The 16,808-nt window shown below is 35.5% G+C and overlaps 1 protein-coding gene across 1 annotated transcript in view; it reads left to right on the top strand.

Annotated features, from left to right (window-relative positions):
* Positions 1-15,152, top strand: part of LOC114050100 (oocyte zinc finger protein XlCOF6-like) — a 56,018-nt gene extending 40,866 nt beyond the window's left edge. Inside the window, exons 6-7 of the mRNA XM_027871700.1 lie at positions 9,555-9,678; positions 13,559-15,152. Coding sequence (XP_027727501.1) covers positions 9,555-9,678; positions 13,559-13,718 — 284 coding nt within the window. The 3' untranslated portion in view covers positions 13,719-15,152. The remainder of the gene's footprint in view (positions 1-9,554; positions 9,679-13,558) is intronic.
* Positions 15,153-16,808: the final 1,656 nt, after the last annotated feature.

The following is a 16,808-nucleotide window of genomic DNA, read 5'->3' on the forward strand; positions in this document are numbered from 1 at the left end:
CTAAAGTGGAAATATCAGTAGTTTTAGCATAAATCCTATGGGCCAACTTTACCCAAATTAACCATTTCTACCTTGCTAGCAAATTATTTCTTTCTACTCTGAAAAAGGCTGGTCTTCTGCTCTCTAAAATTAAAATGAGGTCAGAAATAATGGATGTGAAAGTTTAAAAACTTGTAAGCTTTATACACATATAAAGTGATGACATCTTGCTCATTTCTTAGTATCCTCTGCATTTTTCACAAAAACAAGCACTTAATAAATTTTTTTTTCATTCATTTATCTTTTGTGTCTTTGGAGAACCTTCACTTACTTAGCTAGTAAACTTGTTTGTCTGAAGATAAGGAGTAATAGAATTGTAGTGCTGGTAGCTTTTGACAGCCATTATAGATAATCCCTTCTTCCTTTCTACTAGCAATGATATATCTATTTATATAGCTCTATCTCTTGACTCCACATTCAGTGCTCTTTCTTGCATACCACAGTGCCTTTCAAAATATGAATTATTATTATTTGTCACTAGGCACTTTTTAGTGTTCATTTAACCATCTATATGATGGTGTATACTAGGCTTTAAAAGAATAACAGCTTTTTGGAAAGTCCATAGTGACTCAAAAAGTGAACGAGTTAAGTTACTTATTCACTTCTTCTGTGAATTCTTCTTGCCCACTTTTGGCCCACGAGGAATACTCTTTAAGCCCCATTCTCAAATGGTCCTGAGAAAGAGCATCTTGTTTTCTTCCTTATCATAGTGGTTTGGTTGAAAGGAAAAAGTAAGTTCTGACATGACAGCCAGCCACCTTGGCACAACAAAGTGCCAGCTTACATGAATTTGCCTGGGTTCCAGGTGCTTCAAAGTAGGTTTAGATTAAGGTATGTTATTAACTTTTCTACACACCTTTCTCATATCAGCAAACAGAACAGAAATAGCTAAATCCACCCAACAGCTGAAGTATCAGAGTATAACTATGATTTATTTCCCCAGATAAAAGGCATCTGCCTCAGTTTAAGAAGTATGAGGTTGGATCTTTTGAAGAACTTTTCATTTCAGGAACAGGTTTCTTTTCATTTGCTTTGTTTCACATAATGCTGAGTTCTCTGTTAGAGAGCCGGGACTCTGTTTCATTGGTGTTGCTGGGTTTGGGGGATTGTTTGAGATTTATGTTTATGGAAACATTTCCATGGTTACACCCACTTCCTTCCTCCTGATGAAAAGAAGTGGCAGAGTCATAGAGTTCTTGGATTACCACACAGTACAGTGGCTTTTTAATTTAGCTTCATATGGGATTTTTGGACATTCCAGGCACTGGCCATTTTCATTTTTCTCTTTTAAAGAATATCGTGATTCACACCCAGAGAAAGAAATATGGAGTCTGAATGCAGATGGAAGCATACTGTTTGCTCTCCTTTTCCTTTGTTGTTTTGTTTCATTGCTTCATTCTCCTGGTTCCTCCCATTAGTTCTAATTGTTCTTTACATCATGACTAATGGGAAAATATGAATGTATTTTAAAAATTTAACATTTAACATGAATGTATATGTAGAGCCTATACTGGATTGTACACCATCAGGAGTGGAGGGGAAGAAATGGGAGGGGGAGAAAATTTAAAACTCTGAATCTTACGGAAATGAATGTTGAAAACTAAAAATAAATAAATTTAAAAAAAAAAAGAATATCGCCGTGTTAAAAGACATGGTGTTGGATGATATAAAGTGAATAAGAGGTTGTCTTCTATTAATGACTGACCTAAGCCTAATTTGAACAAATATTTCTATAATGTGCTCTGAATTTAATTCCTCTTATGGTATAGTTTTTTCTGATGCATATAACACTAATTAGCCACTTCAGGCAACATTTATATACTTAAACAGATAGTAAGGTATCTGAAAAAGTCCTGACCAAAATATTCTTCAGTTAATAAAAATATTTTGTATTAGTAGAGAATAATGAGCAAAGGTACTTTTTTATTTTTAAGTACATTTTATTTCTATCTTCTATTTTTTACCCCACCAGAATTTTACCCTGTAGCTTTCCTCATACCTTCTCCCAGAGAACAATTTTATGTAACAGAATTTTTTTTTAAAGAAAAAAAGGAATAAAAGAAAAAAGATAAGCAAAACTGATCAGTAAATTGGAAAAAGTATGAAAATGTGTGCAATATTCTACACCCGTGGACCTCCCACCTCTGTAAAGGACTGGAGTGGAATTGTCTTCTCATATCTCTTTTTTGGAACTATGCTGCTTCTTTATAATTTTGCAGCATTCACTTTTGATTGTTTTGTATTGGTTGTTCTTTTCACTTACATTGTTATAGTCCCTGTGTATGATATTTTCTTAGCTCTGATTACTTCCTGTCGGATTACTGTACCAGTAATTGTGTACATTAAAAAATAATAAAAAATTTTAATGATATAAAAATGAAATATTTTGTTCTAGTGTCAATAGGGAGACACTGGAATTTTAGTAGGGAAGTGACAGTCAAAATGTACTTTAGGATAATCACTTTGGCAAGCTGTGTGGAGGATGGATTGGAGTGGGAAGAGGCTTGAGGTAAAGAGACCAATTAAGAGAATTATTATATTTAGGTAGTATGTATCCATTTGGAGTTTATTGTTGTGTATGATTTGAGTCTAAACTTAATTTCTGCCAAACTACTTTACAATTTTATCATAAATTCTTGTCAAAGAGAGTGTTCTTTCCCTAATAGTTCATGTTCTTGGTGATCGTTGGCTATTCCAGTAGCCCAGGTGAGAGGTAATGAGGACTCAAATGAGTATGGGGCTGTTAGTAGACAGAAGGGGTCAGATGAGAAAGATGTTTTGAAGGTAGAAATGACAAGATTTGATAATTGATTGGATATAAGAGAAAATGAGTCATTAAAGAGGACTCCAAGGTTAAGAACCTGGGTGACTAGAGGTTGTAGTGTCCTTGACAATGATAGGAAAATTTTAAAGAGGGATGGGTTTGGAGAGAAATTAGGGTTGGATATATAGATCATGGAGATAAGCAGTGCTCCCATGGCTGTCATGATCAAAGAGACATTATACAGTGACATGTAGTGGCAGGAATTTGCCTGTGCTTTATAATACTTAGGTCAGGTTAGGTTATATCCTTCCTGCCCTGAATACTTCATGACTAGTGCGGCCATGGAAGGCCAACTGTGCGAGGAAGAAGAACAGGGTAGTGTAGATGTGGTGGATACAGGAAATTGGGAGGATAAGATGTAATCTATTTTTCCACCCTGTGTAGTTGATCACCCACACCTTGAAGTCCAGCCAAGTCCCTCATTTTAGACTCCTATTTTAATAAACATATAAAAAACCTTTAGATATGTGTGTTATTAGTATGTAAATAGCTTTGGCCAGAGCAATTGTATTTTTTTGCACAAATTCTCAACTGTATCTGGTCACTTTTTTGTGTGTTTTCTTCAATGATATAGATTGCAGCTCATCAATGCTGTCCATTCTGTCCACTCCTATATGTCCTTCCATAAATTTGCTACAGTGGTTCCGCCCCGCACACTAGAATTGTCTTTGATTTCTCTTGAAATGTCAAAGATAACCAGTGAAACACACGGGATATCCATTAGTTATTTCTTTGCTCTTCTTACATCTTCTTTGTAGTTCCTTGTTTGTTATGGGTTGCAACCTGTTCATACCCACCATTGTTCTTTCCATTGGCTTCTGAGAGATCCTCAATCTTAATTCTTTGGAGAATGTAGTGTTAGACTGTTAGTAACAGTTCTACAGTACTGATAGAATATTGGCATTTAAAAGATAGGTTTTCATTCTACCAAGAAATTTGAGTTCATGAAAGAGGTGCTCTAATTTTCCATAGTCAGTCAAGCTTGCTTTGCTCTTCCTGTTTAATTATGTACCCAACTTTTCTATTTGCAGTGTTTATCTAGCATATATTATATGTTTGTATTCATTCTGAAGAATGAATTCTATAAACTCTCTATATAGCTAAAAAACTAGAGTATCTTAAAAAAGGTGACGGTTATGATCCCAAAGTAACAACAGCAAAAATAGAAATAGAAAAGATAAAACAGGGAAACCATATACCGTAGACAATAAAACAACATAAGTACTCAATGCACATGCACCAACTGGCCCATCATTCGAGTTTCTAATGGAAATGCCAATCAAATTGCATGGAGAAAGACAGCAAAACTATGATTGTTGTGGACCTTGGTGTTCCTGTTTAAGACCTGGTTTATGATGTTGCATTTATCAGTGTCTTTCTGCAAGTGAATCTATATTTCTGGCTGTCTTTGGTCTTTTGAAAAAACTTATGACAGTTTTTCCAAGGTATTACTAGTTTTGGAGATCAATTCTTATATAAATACTTCCTTTTCTTTAATACAATGACTAAATAATGATGTCCAAAAACTTCTTTGTCTCAGCCTGGAAATCACATTTGAAGACAGAACTCTGAACAATCTCTGTGCTGCTGCTGATAATATGCAGTGGCTCCTCTTTTGTGTGTATATATTTTTAGCTAGGCAATGGGGTTAAGTGACTTGCCCAGGGTCACACAGCTAGTAAGTGTTATGTGTCTGAGGCTGGATTTGAACTCGGGTCCTTTTGAATCCAAGGCCGGTGCTCTATCCACTGCACCACCTGGCTTTCCCCTCTTTTTTATATTCTGCTAGAAACAGTTTCATCTATCCCAGAGTTCATCCTTGGGCTCACAAACTAGACTACATTTTTCCACTGGCATCTCACACTGTAGTTCCATAAGCCCACGCAGAGGCCATAGGTGTTGTTCCCACTGCTTTCTAGGGGTAAGAGAACAGGATTGGGGAATAGGCTGAGGGAGGAACTTAGGGACTGACATCACCCACCTTCTGATACATATTCTATTATCTGTAAATCAATTCCTCGATGCCATCACAATCCTGTCACAGATCTCATCTATTTATGATTTAATCTAGTGACTTTTCCCATCTTTGTTTTTTCTAGCTCCATATTTACTTTCTATATAAACATATCCAGAACAATGATTTTAGAGTCCAAGGTGTAATGGCTCTGCTTTTTTTTCATGGCGAGACAAGTTTGTTATAAAAATCTTTATAGATATTTTCCATCTTTCATCTGTTTATTGTCTTTTTTCCATTTTTATCCTTTTTTAAAAAAAGAGTATTATTTATAACATTCTTTTAAAACATTTTTTTGAGTTCCAGATTCTCTCTCTAGCTCTCCCCCATCCACTACAAAGCATGTAATTATCCCCCTGGTTCTGCTCATTTCACTTTGTATCATATAATTATTACCAGGTTTTTCTGAAACCATCTGCTCATCATTTCTTTATCGTACAATAGTATGCCGTCACAATCATATACCACAACTTGTTCAGCCATTCCCCAACTGATGGCATCCCCTCAATTTCCGATTCTTTGCCATCATAAAAAGAGCTGCTATAAATATTTTTGTACAAATAGGACCTTTTCCTTTTCCTTTGATCTCTTTGGGATACAGACTTAGTACTGGCATTTGTGCCAGAAATTTCTTTTCCCAACATTTCCTCTGCCATTCTCTCTTTTACTCTTCTAGGGTTTCTTGTTGGGTTGGGTCCAATCAGCATTGTTCTATGAGGCTTCTTCATTGCAGCAGTTTTCAGAGTTAGTTCTGGAGGTCTGCAAGTTTCCAGTGCTTCCAAGGTGGTGTGATCTCACCCTGATCTTTTGTTTGCTCTGCCACTTCAGAATTCAATTTGAGGCATGATTTTAAAGTTATTTGGAGTTGAATGTTGGGAGAGTTCACCTGACTTGTTGCCTCTACTCTGCCATCTTGACTCTGCCCCATCTTTATCCCTAAATGCCCTTGGAATGACTGGTTAGTTGAGTCTCTTGCCAGATTTCTTTAAAAAAATTTTTTTTAAATCTATCATTGCTCTTCTCTGCTTTATGAGATGATACTACTGAAAATCTTTTGCCATTCATCTCCATAAGATTTTATAGATAAGTAGAATTCTCTTCTAAATTGTTGTTGCCATTGGCTGCTATATCTCTCCTCTAGGCAAGTAAGTCAAGTGTTGCTGTTTGAAATGGTGTTTAGGCTCTTTGATACCCTTGCCATGGCAATTTATTTCAGTTTAGATTTCCATGTGACATTATTGTAATTGAGATTGTAGTGGGTAAAAGATGAAATGTGTGAGGAAACAAAGGTTTGAGCTTCCAAGCATATTGATTTCTTAAGCAGTGCATGCCAATTACATGACAAATCAGTACCAGTCGCCTTTCTCAGCTTTGGCATTGGATCCCAAATACAGGGGGAGACAGACTCTTATATATTAAAAGCAATTAATCAAAGACCAATTAATTAAAAGAAAACACCAGAATACAACATTAGGTTAATCTGATTTCTAATTGGAGGAAAGATTAGGGACTTTCCAAGTTGGGAGGGGGAGAACAAACAGGTACAATTCCCTGAAATCAGAAAAAAAGTTGTCCCGCTTCCCCCAAATGTCTGAACAGTCAAAACTAATTGATTGATATGGGTCTAGTTTTCAGATATGAAATATGGTTTGCTTGAGATGTATAGTTGTGAGAAAATTCCTTGTATCAGTCTTTGGATCTGACCAGGTTTCTGATCAGCGTAACCTAGATCCTTAGTTAAGGGTCTCTAAGCAGCAAGTAGAGGTGGTCCAGTTTCCCAGTCATATAAGGCTGGGTTCAAACAGTGCAATAAAGTCTTCTCACAGTTCCCACAGTTGAATAAAGTTTTCTCACAAGACAGAAATTGGAGTAGATCCATAATTGAATAGAAAGGGAACTGAGCGATCTCTAGAGTTGTGTCCGTGTGGTTCACTCAATTCCCACCACCACTTGCTCCAGTCTCCTCAATTCCCTCAGTATCTAAGTCCCTTCTTATTTTCATATTCCATTTTTTGTACGGTGATCAAATTGGTGGACTTAACTGTATACACACTTCTTTTTCTTTTTCTTTTTTTTTTTTTTTTTTGGTTAGGCAATTGGGGTTAAGTGACTTGCCCAGGGTCACACAGCTAGTAAGTGTCAAGTGTTTGGCCTGAGGCCAGATTTGAACTCAGGTCCTCCTGACTTCAGGGCCGGTGCTGTATCCACTGCGCCACCTAGCTGCCCCCTACACACTGCTTATTAAAAAATGACACCCACATTTATAATGAGTAGTTTCCTATCAGTATAATCATGTTCACTTTTTTGTAATGTTATTAGGTGCTCACCTCATCTAGCACCTTTCATTTTCTCAAAGAAATTATTTATAACGTGAGTGAAGTTTCTGTGTAACTTGTGACTCATTACTTATTTCAGATTCCTATTTTTAAAGTTATTTTCCACCATTTTTACCTATTCTTGCCTTTGTGTTGAAGTTATGATTATCGTAATATCAATATGCTGATTTAATTTGAAGGATTTTGAGTACTTTATAGAATTTGTGTACCTCTTCATCCTCAATATCAGATAATGATGCATAAACTATGATTTTCATAGTGGTATTTTTGTAAATACTTATTCAGTAATGCAATATACAATAACCAAATATCCCACGGAATGATGTTTCTTGTTGCCTTTGTTTGCATAATAAATGCTAAACCCTTTTTTTTTAAATTAAGAGAACCTGTGTGGGTTGATCACATGGTAATTACTTCTTTGGCCATGATGACCCATTAAATACATTTCATTTACAATTTTTAAAAATTAATAATATTTTAATTTTTCCAATTAGATGTAAACACAATTTTCAACATTCATTTTTTGAAAGATTTGAATTCCAAATTTTTCTCCATTCCTCTTTTTTCTCCCCCCTCCCCAAGGTGGCAAGCAATCTGATATAGGTTATACATGTGCAATAATGTAAAACATTTCTACATTAGTCACGTTGTGAAAGAAGAAACAGAACAAAAGGAAAAAAAAAACATGAAGAAAATGAGAATAATATGCCTTGATCTGCATTCAGACTTTATCAGTTCTTTCTCTGGATGTAGATGGCATTTTCCATCAGGAGTCTTCTGGAATTGTCTTGGATCATTGCATTGCTAAGAAGAGCTAAGTCAATCATAGTTGATCATCACACAGTGTTAGTGTTATTGTGTACAATGTTTTCCTGGTTCTGCTCACTTCACTCAGCATCAGTCCATACAAGTCTTTCCAGGTGTTTCTGAAGTCTGCCTGCTCATCATTTCTTATAGCACAATAGTATTCCATTACATTCATATACCACAACTTGTTCAGCCATTCCCCAATTGATGGGCATCCTCTCAATTTCCAATTCTTTGCCACCACAAAAAGAGCTGCTATAAATATTTTTGTACATGTGACTCCTTAATAAATTTCATTTTATGGTTTTAAAGGTTTAAAGTTTTAAATTGATTCAAAGCAATCCTCCTTGACTTTACCTTTGCTTTAGATTTTATTCCTTCCCACTTCTAGATCACCTCTTCTCATCTTTCATCTCCTTATTTTGAATCTTTCCCTTTCTCCTGTGTCTTTAAACACATGTAGATCTACCTTTCCTTAAAAAAAAATTAAAAATCTCTTGGTCCTACTGCTCTCTAACTGCTGTTTCTCTATCTTTTATTATCAAACATCTTGAGTGACTGGACTATAACTACTGCCTCCATGTCTATCTAATCCTCTAAAATGAGGTTTCCACTCCTAGTGCTATTGAAATTGCTCTTTGAACAATAAATTGGCCTTTGAAAGTCTCATTTTCCTAGATCTTTTGGTGTCATTCAGAATTTTAAAACTACCTTTTTCTTGAAACTGTTTCCTACTTTGACTTTAGTGCCATACTAACTTTCCTTCAACCTCTCTTCCTATCCCTGTCTCTAATTGTAAGTGTCTTCCCAGGGATCAGTCCATACCTTTTACTTCAACATACCTTTTACTTCAACTCTCACCTCTTTATCAGTGATATTCAGATTTTCATCTCTAGCAATCTTTTCCTCCAGCTTCCAGTTTGGGTGTTTTCAGCTTGCTTATAAAATATTTCTATTTTATTAGCTTACCATAATGTCAAACTCATTTTGTCCAAATCTGACCTGCTTTTCAGAAGCTAAATGTGGCCTATATTTGGATATGTGTAAAAATAAAATTCAAGGCAAAATCCTTAATATCACAGAATGATTTTAACTAATAGTCATTTTGAGTGTATTCTTGATGTTTTTATCTTTAGATTTATGGTGATCAGAAGTATCATCAACTTAATTCCCAAGTGATTAAGCTATACTAAATTGTTTTACTTCCTTGAAAAATAAATAGAAAAAGTTCGTGGAACTGACTTATTCAAGACATCTGAGTTTCTAATAGTATTGATAGCACTTGCCCAAAAAGATAGTGTGGCCATTTAGGAATCCATCCCTTCCTTCTTTCCTTCCATCTTCCTTCCTTCCTTCCCTTTTCTTCCTTTTAGAATTATTTTGCAGCAATGGCCAGTAAGAGCTAAACCACTTAAACTTGCTTCCAGTTCTGATCCTCTAAAATCCTAGAATGCAATATATTATTTCCATATTAAAGAGCTGATATTTTGTATGTAATTGACCTCTCCATTTGTGGCTTTACATGTCTCAATAGGTGAAAAACCTTTTAAGTGTGAAATTTGCTCCTATGCCTCAATTGATGCCAGTTCCCTGCGCAGACATTTTAGAACCCACACACGGGAAAGGCCCTACAAATGCCAGCTTTGTTCATATAGTAGGTAAGTTTGCAAATTTCTCATTTTTCAAGGAAAAAAATAAGTAAAGTAAGAGTCAAGAGTCTTTGTGTTCGAAACAAGAAGAGATAAGAGGGCCAGTCATATATGTATGTTACACCAGTAGCAAAATTATTAGTTTAGTGAACTATGCATGACAGTTTATGTTATTAGAAAATTTTCTCTATTTTAAGAGAATACGCTTTCTGTTGTTTTCACAGCTGTAATCTTCATTCTCATTGCTTTCCCCTAAAGCTGTGTCCTCTAAAAATACTAAAATGAGTAACTAAAGGGTTATGATTTTCCTATAATAAAGTGAAATGTTTGAAGTTGGCTATACTATGCTACTTGCTGTAAGATGGGGTGATTATGGAAAAGATATTTTTAAAGAACTTTTGTTCCATGTGTAAGGGAAAGATAATTTTTATGTTTTCTGTATTGACTTTCTTGTAATGATGTTTCTACCAATTCTACTTTTAAACTTTAATTTTTCCAAAAGCCTAAGAGCAATTTCATAATTTGAACAGTTTCACAGTTCAGATAGTTTGGTACAAATATATATATATATGTATCTATAGATAGATATATATCTAATACACACACACACTTGTGTGTGGGGGTGTGTGCATGTTTGTGTGTGAGAGTTAACTTATGAATTAGGCAGAAAATTCACAAAAATGTAATACAGTTTTATTTAATGTAATATCTGAGAAAAGCTAATGCCTAGCAGAGAAGAGGCATTAGATAATTTATGAATCAGAATTTCTGTCCTTTTTGTGCAAGATTTAAGATCTGTCACAATTACAGGAATCTGAATGTATTTGGAATTTTATCCCTAATTTGAAAAAGATTATAAGAGGACATAATGGAGTAAAACACACAATTAATAGTTATAACTATGAATGTACTCACCCATAAAGCAGATGAGGTTAGCAACAGACTAGAAGGCAGCATCTAATGATGAATTTACAAGAAAATTTTAAAACACATGGAGTTAGTCACACAGAGTGAAAATGAATGACCATGGGGGCAGCTAGGTGGCGCAGTGGATAGAGCACTGGCCTTGGAGTCAGGAGAACGTGAGTTCAAATCTGGCCTCAGACACTTGACACTTACTAGCTGTGTGACCCTGGGTAAGTCACTTAACCCCATAGCCTAATGAAAAAAAAATGAATAACCAGAGAAGAATTATTATACTTGAGGGAAACTGAGAAAAGCCGGTGTACCCATCATGATCTTAGACAAAGCAACAGGAAAAATAGAAATGGTTAAAAGAGATAAACAGGGAAACTATGTTAGGCTTAAAGCACCATAGATAATACTTAATATATATGCAACAAATGTCATAATATCTAAATACTTTAAAGAAAAACTAAATTATAAGGAGAAAAAGGCAGCCAAAAAACAAATAAGGTCCTGAATAGAATCTTGGAAAAGCTAGATGTGGCAGATCATGGTTGATTGCAAAATGAGAATAGAAAGGAATATTAGTATTTCTCGGCTGTGTGTGATACCTTTATAAAAACAGAATTGTTTAAACAAAAAAGAATTGATGACTCTAAGAACAAATTATAAAAAACAATAGATAATTTCCTCAAGGAGAACAATGGTGCAACAACAGAACAAAACATTTGGATGCAACCTAATATTATTAAGGGAAAAATTCATATCTCTTAAGCACTTTCATCAGCAAATAAGTAAACAGTTGATCAATGAATTTAGTGTGCAACTAAAAAAAAAGTAGAAAAGCAATATATCCTAAAACCCTAATTTGAACACACAGAAAACATTCTAAAATTCAAAGAGATAAAATTAAAAATAAACCCTTTGAACTGATAAGCAAAACAGTGTAACAGTTTTCCCCCAAACCCTAATAAACTCTTGGGTATTCCAAAACTGTTTTGCCCAGTTGTGTGACAAAAAAAACCTGATAAATAAAATAGATGAATATTTACAAAAATATAAAATGTCTAAATTAGCAGAACAAATAGAAAACAATCCCAGAAAAAGAAATCAAATAATCCATAAAGGAACTCCCAAAGATAAAATAACTTGGCCAGATTATTTATAAATCATTCAAAGGATAATTTCATTATTACATAATTATTTGCAAAAATAGAGAAACAAGATATCCTACTATTATCCTTCTATGAAACAAATGTGGTCCTCATACCCAGTCCAGGGACAAGTAAAGCAAAGAGAAACAAGACTGTAGACCAATATACCGAAAGAATATAGGGCATAAAATAATAGCAAAGAGGCTTCAACAGTATATTTAAAAGATTATGTAGACTCTCCAGGTTGGATTTGCTCCAGGAATGCAGAGTTGTTTCAGTATTAGGAAAACTATAAATATAATTTTTCGTATTTCCATAAATTTTAATCATTTATATTAGAAGTAAATACAGTTAACCCCCTAGATGCATTACAAAACAAATGCTGAATTTGTCACATATAAATAGTTGAAAGTTATGAGAACTAAATAAACATGAAAAGAAGGGGGTGATATTTTGATCGAATTCTAACATGTTAGTAATCACCTTGCACATCCTACTTTATTTCTTGATGAATAAATGTCTAGAAGTTAATGTAAAGACAAGATAGTCTCTCCTCTCAAAAAGCAGGTGACCATTTTTCAGGGGGCAAAGAACATTAAATGTTGTTAGTTTTGTGAGTGGTAGATTAATGAATTATCATTCATTGAATTTTAGAGGACTGTGGCCCTTGATATCATCAGGTGCAGTTCCTGATTTTTACATATATTGAAATACCCAGAATGGTTATGGTTTGCTAATAGTTGTCACATAGGTAATATTTTTCCTCTGCCTATGTAGCCCATGGCATTTTGTTTGATAATGTATAATGTTCCTCAGAGTACCTCTAAAGCAATCAGAAGTAGTCTGAAATTTTTAAAAATCAAGTTATTAATGGAAGTCAACATGTAAATTTGTTAAATTATTAGCAGTATACCCTTTTCTCCCCCTAGCAACCAGAAATCTGGTCTAATATGTGGTAAGTGCAACACTTTGTGTTTTTACAAAAAATACAGACTCCTTGATCGTGATTATACCAATGATGAAGTCTCATTTTCAAAAAAATTCAGTGACCATTTAATGCCAGGCTTTTAAAAGTTAGAATCAGAGAACACTGATTCATGAGTCTTTCAACTGTGTTGAGTGAAGATTAAATGTGGACCAACCTGGCAAGCAGAGAAGATCAACAAAATCACAAATTAGCCTTCTAAGTGTACTTGAGTTTTAGAACTAAATATTGTATATCCTTTCCAGGATAAAGTATTTAGCATATGGATGTGGTAAATGACGTTGGTTCCTTGATGGAAAATGCAAGACTTATGAAGTTTGGATGTATTTACAAAATCCAGAATTTAATATGGCATTTGATCTTCATGTAATTAGCCTGTTTTAGCCAAACTATTAATGTATTTGTTTGAAAAGTATAAAAAGATGAAAATTTACTAATTTGCCATCGGGGCAGAGTTTGTTTATGAGCAGGGATATGTGCTTTATTGGGGGGTAGTGGTCTTATTTCTTTGAACCCAGAAATTATACAGTAATTGAACATTTACCAAATTGCTGAATTTCTATGTCCGCCATGGGACATAAGAGTTAGATAAAGTTCTACCCTGCAGAATCAAGCTAAATTATAATATGCCATTTTTGTTTGTGTGACTGAGACAGTAATTGGTGTTGAGGGAGTTTCTCAGACTTCTCAGTCAAAGTATACATAAAACATTCTGGTTCAGGTTACAAAGTTTATGTTTTCTAAAGACTTTAGAAAGCCACTAGTTTTAGAAAACAGAAATACTTATGTCTCCATTTTAAGAAAATTTCACAATAAAGACTTACCCATTTTCTTTTTATTGCAGCATTCAGAAGAAGAGCCTGGACCTTCATGTACGGCGACACCATACAGGCGAGACGTTTGGCTGTAGTTTTTGCTGCTACTCCTCTCCTGATAAGCAGCTACTTCGGAAACATATTAAAAAATACCACTTCAATTTGGAAACTCCTTTGGCTGACACTTAACCAACTGTGACTCTCAAACTATTTCCACTGGGTCATTGGATCCATGAAATCCATATCCCTCGTAGAAGTCTTTCCAAAAGGGATGCCATTATATTAATACTCTCAAATCATTACTAATTTCATCACCATGACCAGAGGGAGTACCTGTGACCAGACACTGAAGAGATAAGAATTTGCGTCTATTTATACAATTTGGTACTGGTGAACCTTACAGAATGTTTAGTAGGGTACAATGAGTAGAAAAACACTGCCGTTGGACTCTCAAAGAGACCTAACTTTGAGTTTAGGCTCTGACATCTAGTAGCTCTGGGACTTTGAACAAGTTACAATCTCTCTGAGCCTCAGTTTCCTTTTCTGTAAAATGGAGCTAATACTTGCACTATATATCTCACAGAGTTATTGTGAGGAAATTGCTTTTTAAACCTTAGATTGATATACAAATGTGAATTATCTTTACATCTTATATAATTCTCTGCTATTAGCTTCTTAGTATGCTCTGAGTTCTAAAGTATGTGGAACAGGATTAAGTAGTTCCCCACCCTCACACCCTTTATTACCTCCTGCTGTTTTCTGGGGTAGTTTAAAAAGAACATGGGAATTCAGCAAAATGCCAGTTTGGTAGTATCAAACTCCAGGACTGTAATTTAAAGTAATAAATGGTCAGAGTACATTTATTATTAGCATGATATTCTTCCCCATCCTATCAAAGTAAAAAAAGATACTTAAGAACCACTGACTAGTTATGTTGTAACTATTTATTACATGCAGATTATTAACTGTTACTCAGACAGTGAAATAGTAAATGCACAAAGCATGCTAAAGGAAATATCCAATAAATCTGCTTTTACAAACCAAGTGGTCTCATTCCATTATATATTTTCTGTGTATTTGAAACTCAGATATCTGTATGTTATTTAAGTCTTAGGAAAACCATCCATCAAGACTAAAATCAACAATGTGGCGAAAAGATTGTGTTTCTGTGGTGGTCGTAGTTCTCAGAACGATTGAATTTTACAGTTGTATGAGACCTCAGCAGTCATCTAGCCCAAACCATACATGAAACCAATCCCCATTATAACATACCCATCAAGTAGTCATCCAACCTCTCCTTGAAGACTTCCAAAGAGAGGCACCCCACCTCCTTAAAGCTGCCCATCCCACTTCTGGACAGCCCCAGTTGTTGATTTTTTCCTGATGTTGAGTCTCAGTTTGCCTCTTTGCAGCTTCTACCTACAGCTCCAACTTTTGCCTTTTGGACTGAAGAAAACCTCTTTAATCACTCTTCCATAACAATGTCCCCTTTCAACTACTTGACTGTAATTTTAATGTTCCCCCTTCCTCCCCTTATAAGTCTTCTCTTCTCTTAACTAAACATTCCCCCAGCAAATCTTTGTAAGATATGAATTCAAGGCCTTTTGTCATCCTGATTGCCTTCCTCTGAACACTCCAACTAATCAAAATTCTTTTTTTTTTTTTTTTTTTAGCTAGGCAATGGGGGTAAGTGACTTGCCCAGGGTCACACAGCTAGTAAGTGTTATGTGGCTGATGCCAGATGTGAACTCAGGTCCTCCTGAATCCAGGGCCGGTGCTCTATCCACTGCGCCACCTACCTGCCCCCAGAGTTCTTTTTAAACAGAGCAGAGCACAGTATTCCTGATGAAGGCAGAACACATTGTAATTACCATCTCCTTATAACTGGAATCCATGACGTTCTTAGTGCAGCCCAAGTTCCCATTCATTTTTTTGCCTGCTATATCACACTGCTGACTCATTGAGCTTACAGGCCACTAAAAAAATATCTTTTTTCATCGAATGTTCTGACCTTGCCTTTCCCTTATCCTTGTGAAATGGATTTCTTGAATCAAGTATTACCCTTCATAACCCAGCCTTCTTCTATCTTTCCGTTCTTCTTAGACCTTATTCCCTGCCATGTAAGTATTCTTCAGTCCAGTGACATTGGCCTCCTTTCTATTCTAGGAACAAGACACTCCATCTCTCAGCTCTAGGCATTTTCTCTGACTATTTCCCATGCCTTGAAAGCCCTCCCTCCCTATCTTCACCTGCCAGCTTCTCTGCCTTTCTTTAGGCCTCAACTAAAAAGCCTTTCCCCAACCCCACTTAATTCTAATGCCTTCCCTCTTTTAGTTATTTTTCTATTTATCCAGCATATAGCTTGTCTGTATACATTTGTTTGCTTGTTATCTCCCCCATTTGATTGTGAACTTCCTGAGAGTAGGGACAAGCTTTTGCCTCTTTTTGTATCCCTAACACTTAGCATAGTGCCTGGCACATAATAACCACCTAGGGGCAGCTTGGTGGCAGAGTGGATAGAGCACTGGCCCTGAAGTCAGGAGGACCTGAGTTCAAATCCGGTCTCAGACCAAACACTTGACACTTACTAGCTATGTGACCCTGGGCAAGTCACTTAACCCCAATTGCCTAAAAAAAATACCAAAGCAAACACATAATAGCCACCTAATGTTTATTGACTCACTGGTTCAGCAGTTACATCTGTCAGTTCTTTTTTTTCCCAGAGGATTATAATTCTGGATTGGGTGACTAATTCATTAATTCACTGATTAATGACTGAAATAACTACTTTGCTAGGTGATTGAGATTCAAGTGGAAAGAATGGAATAATCTATTCTGACAAAGGAGACAAATGAAGCTAAGTATTTACATATATATGCATGTATACATACATACATATAGAGAGAGGGAGAGAGAGAGAGAGAGAGAGAGAGAGCAAGAGTGCGCTGTGGTCCAGTCATCCCACTGAGTTTCAGTGAGCTCTACAAAATAAATTTTGCCTCCTTGTGTTAGCACCTCTAGGTCTTCTTTGTCAGTTGTGACCATTGGTTTTACTGTTGAAATTTGGGTTTCTCTTTTTGTAGCTACTCTATAGTACCTAACTTGGAAGGATATACATAGGAAGTCTTCCTTTCCCAGTCCCATCCCTTTTAGTTTGAAGCCCTTTTGATTAGATCTACAAGATACCTGGAAAGAGCTTTCTATATGTATTTTTTCAATTGATGAAAATCTATTTTTCTTCCACTCCACTTCCTCCTTACCCCGATGGAGAAAAAAGCA

The sequence above is a fragment of the Vombatus ursinus genome, unplaced genomic scaffold (genome assembly GCF_900497805.2).
Source record: "Vombatus ursinus unplaced genomic scaffold, bare-nosed wombat genome assembly UNPS02000577.1, whole genome shotgun sequence".
Taxonomy (NCBI): Eukaryota; Metazoa; Chordata; class Mammalia; order Diprotodontia; family Vombatidae; genus Vombatus; species Vombatus ursinus.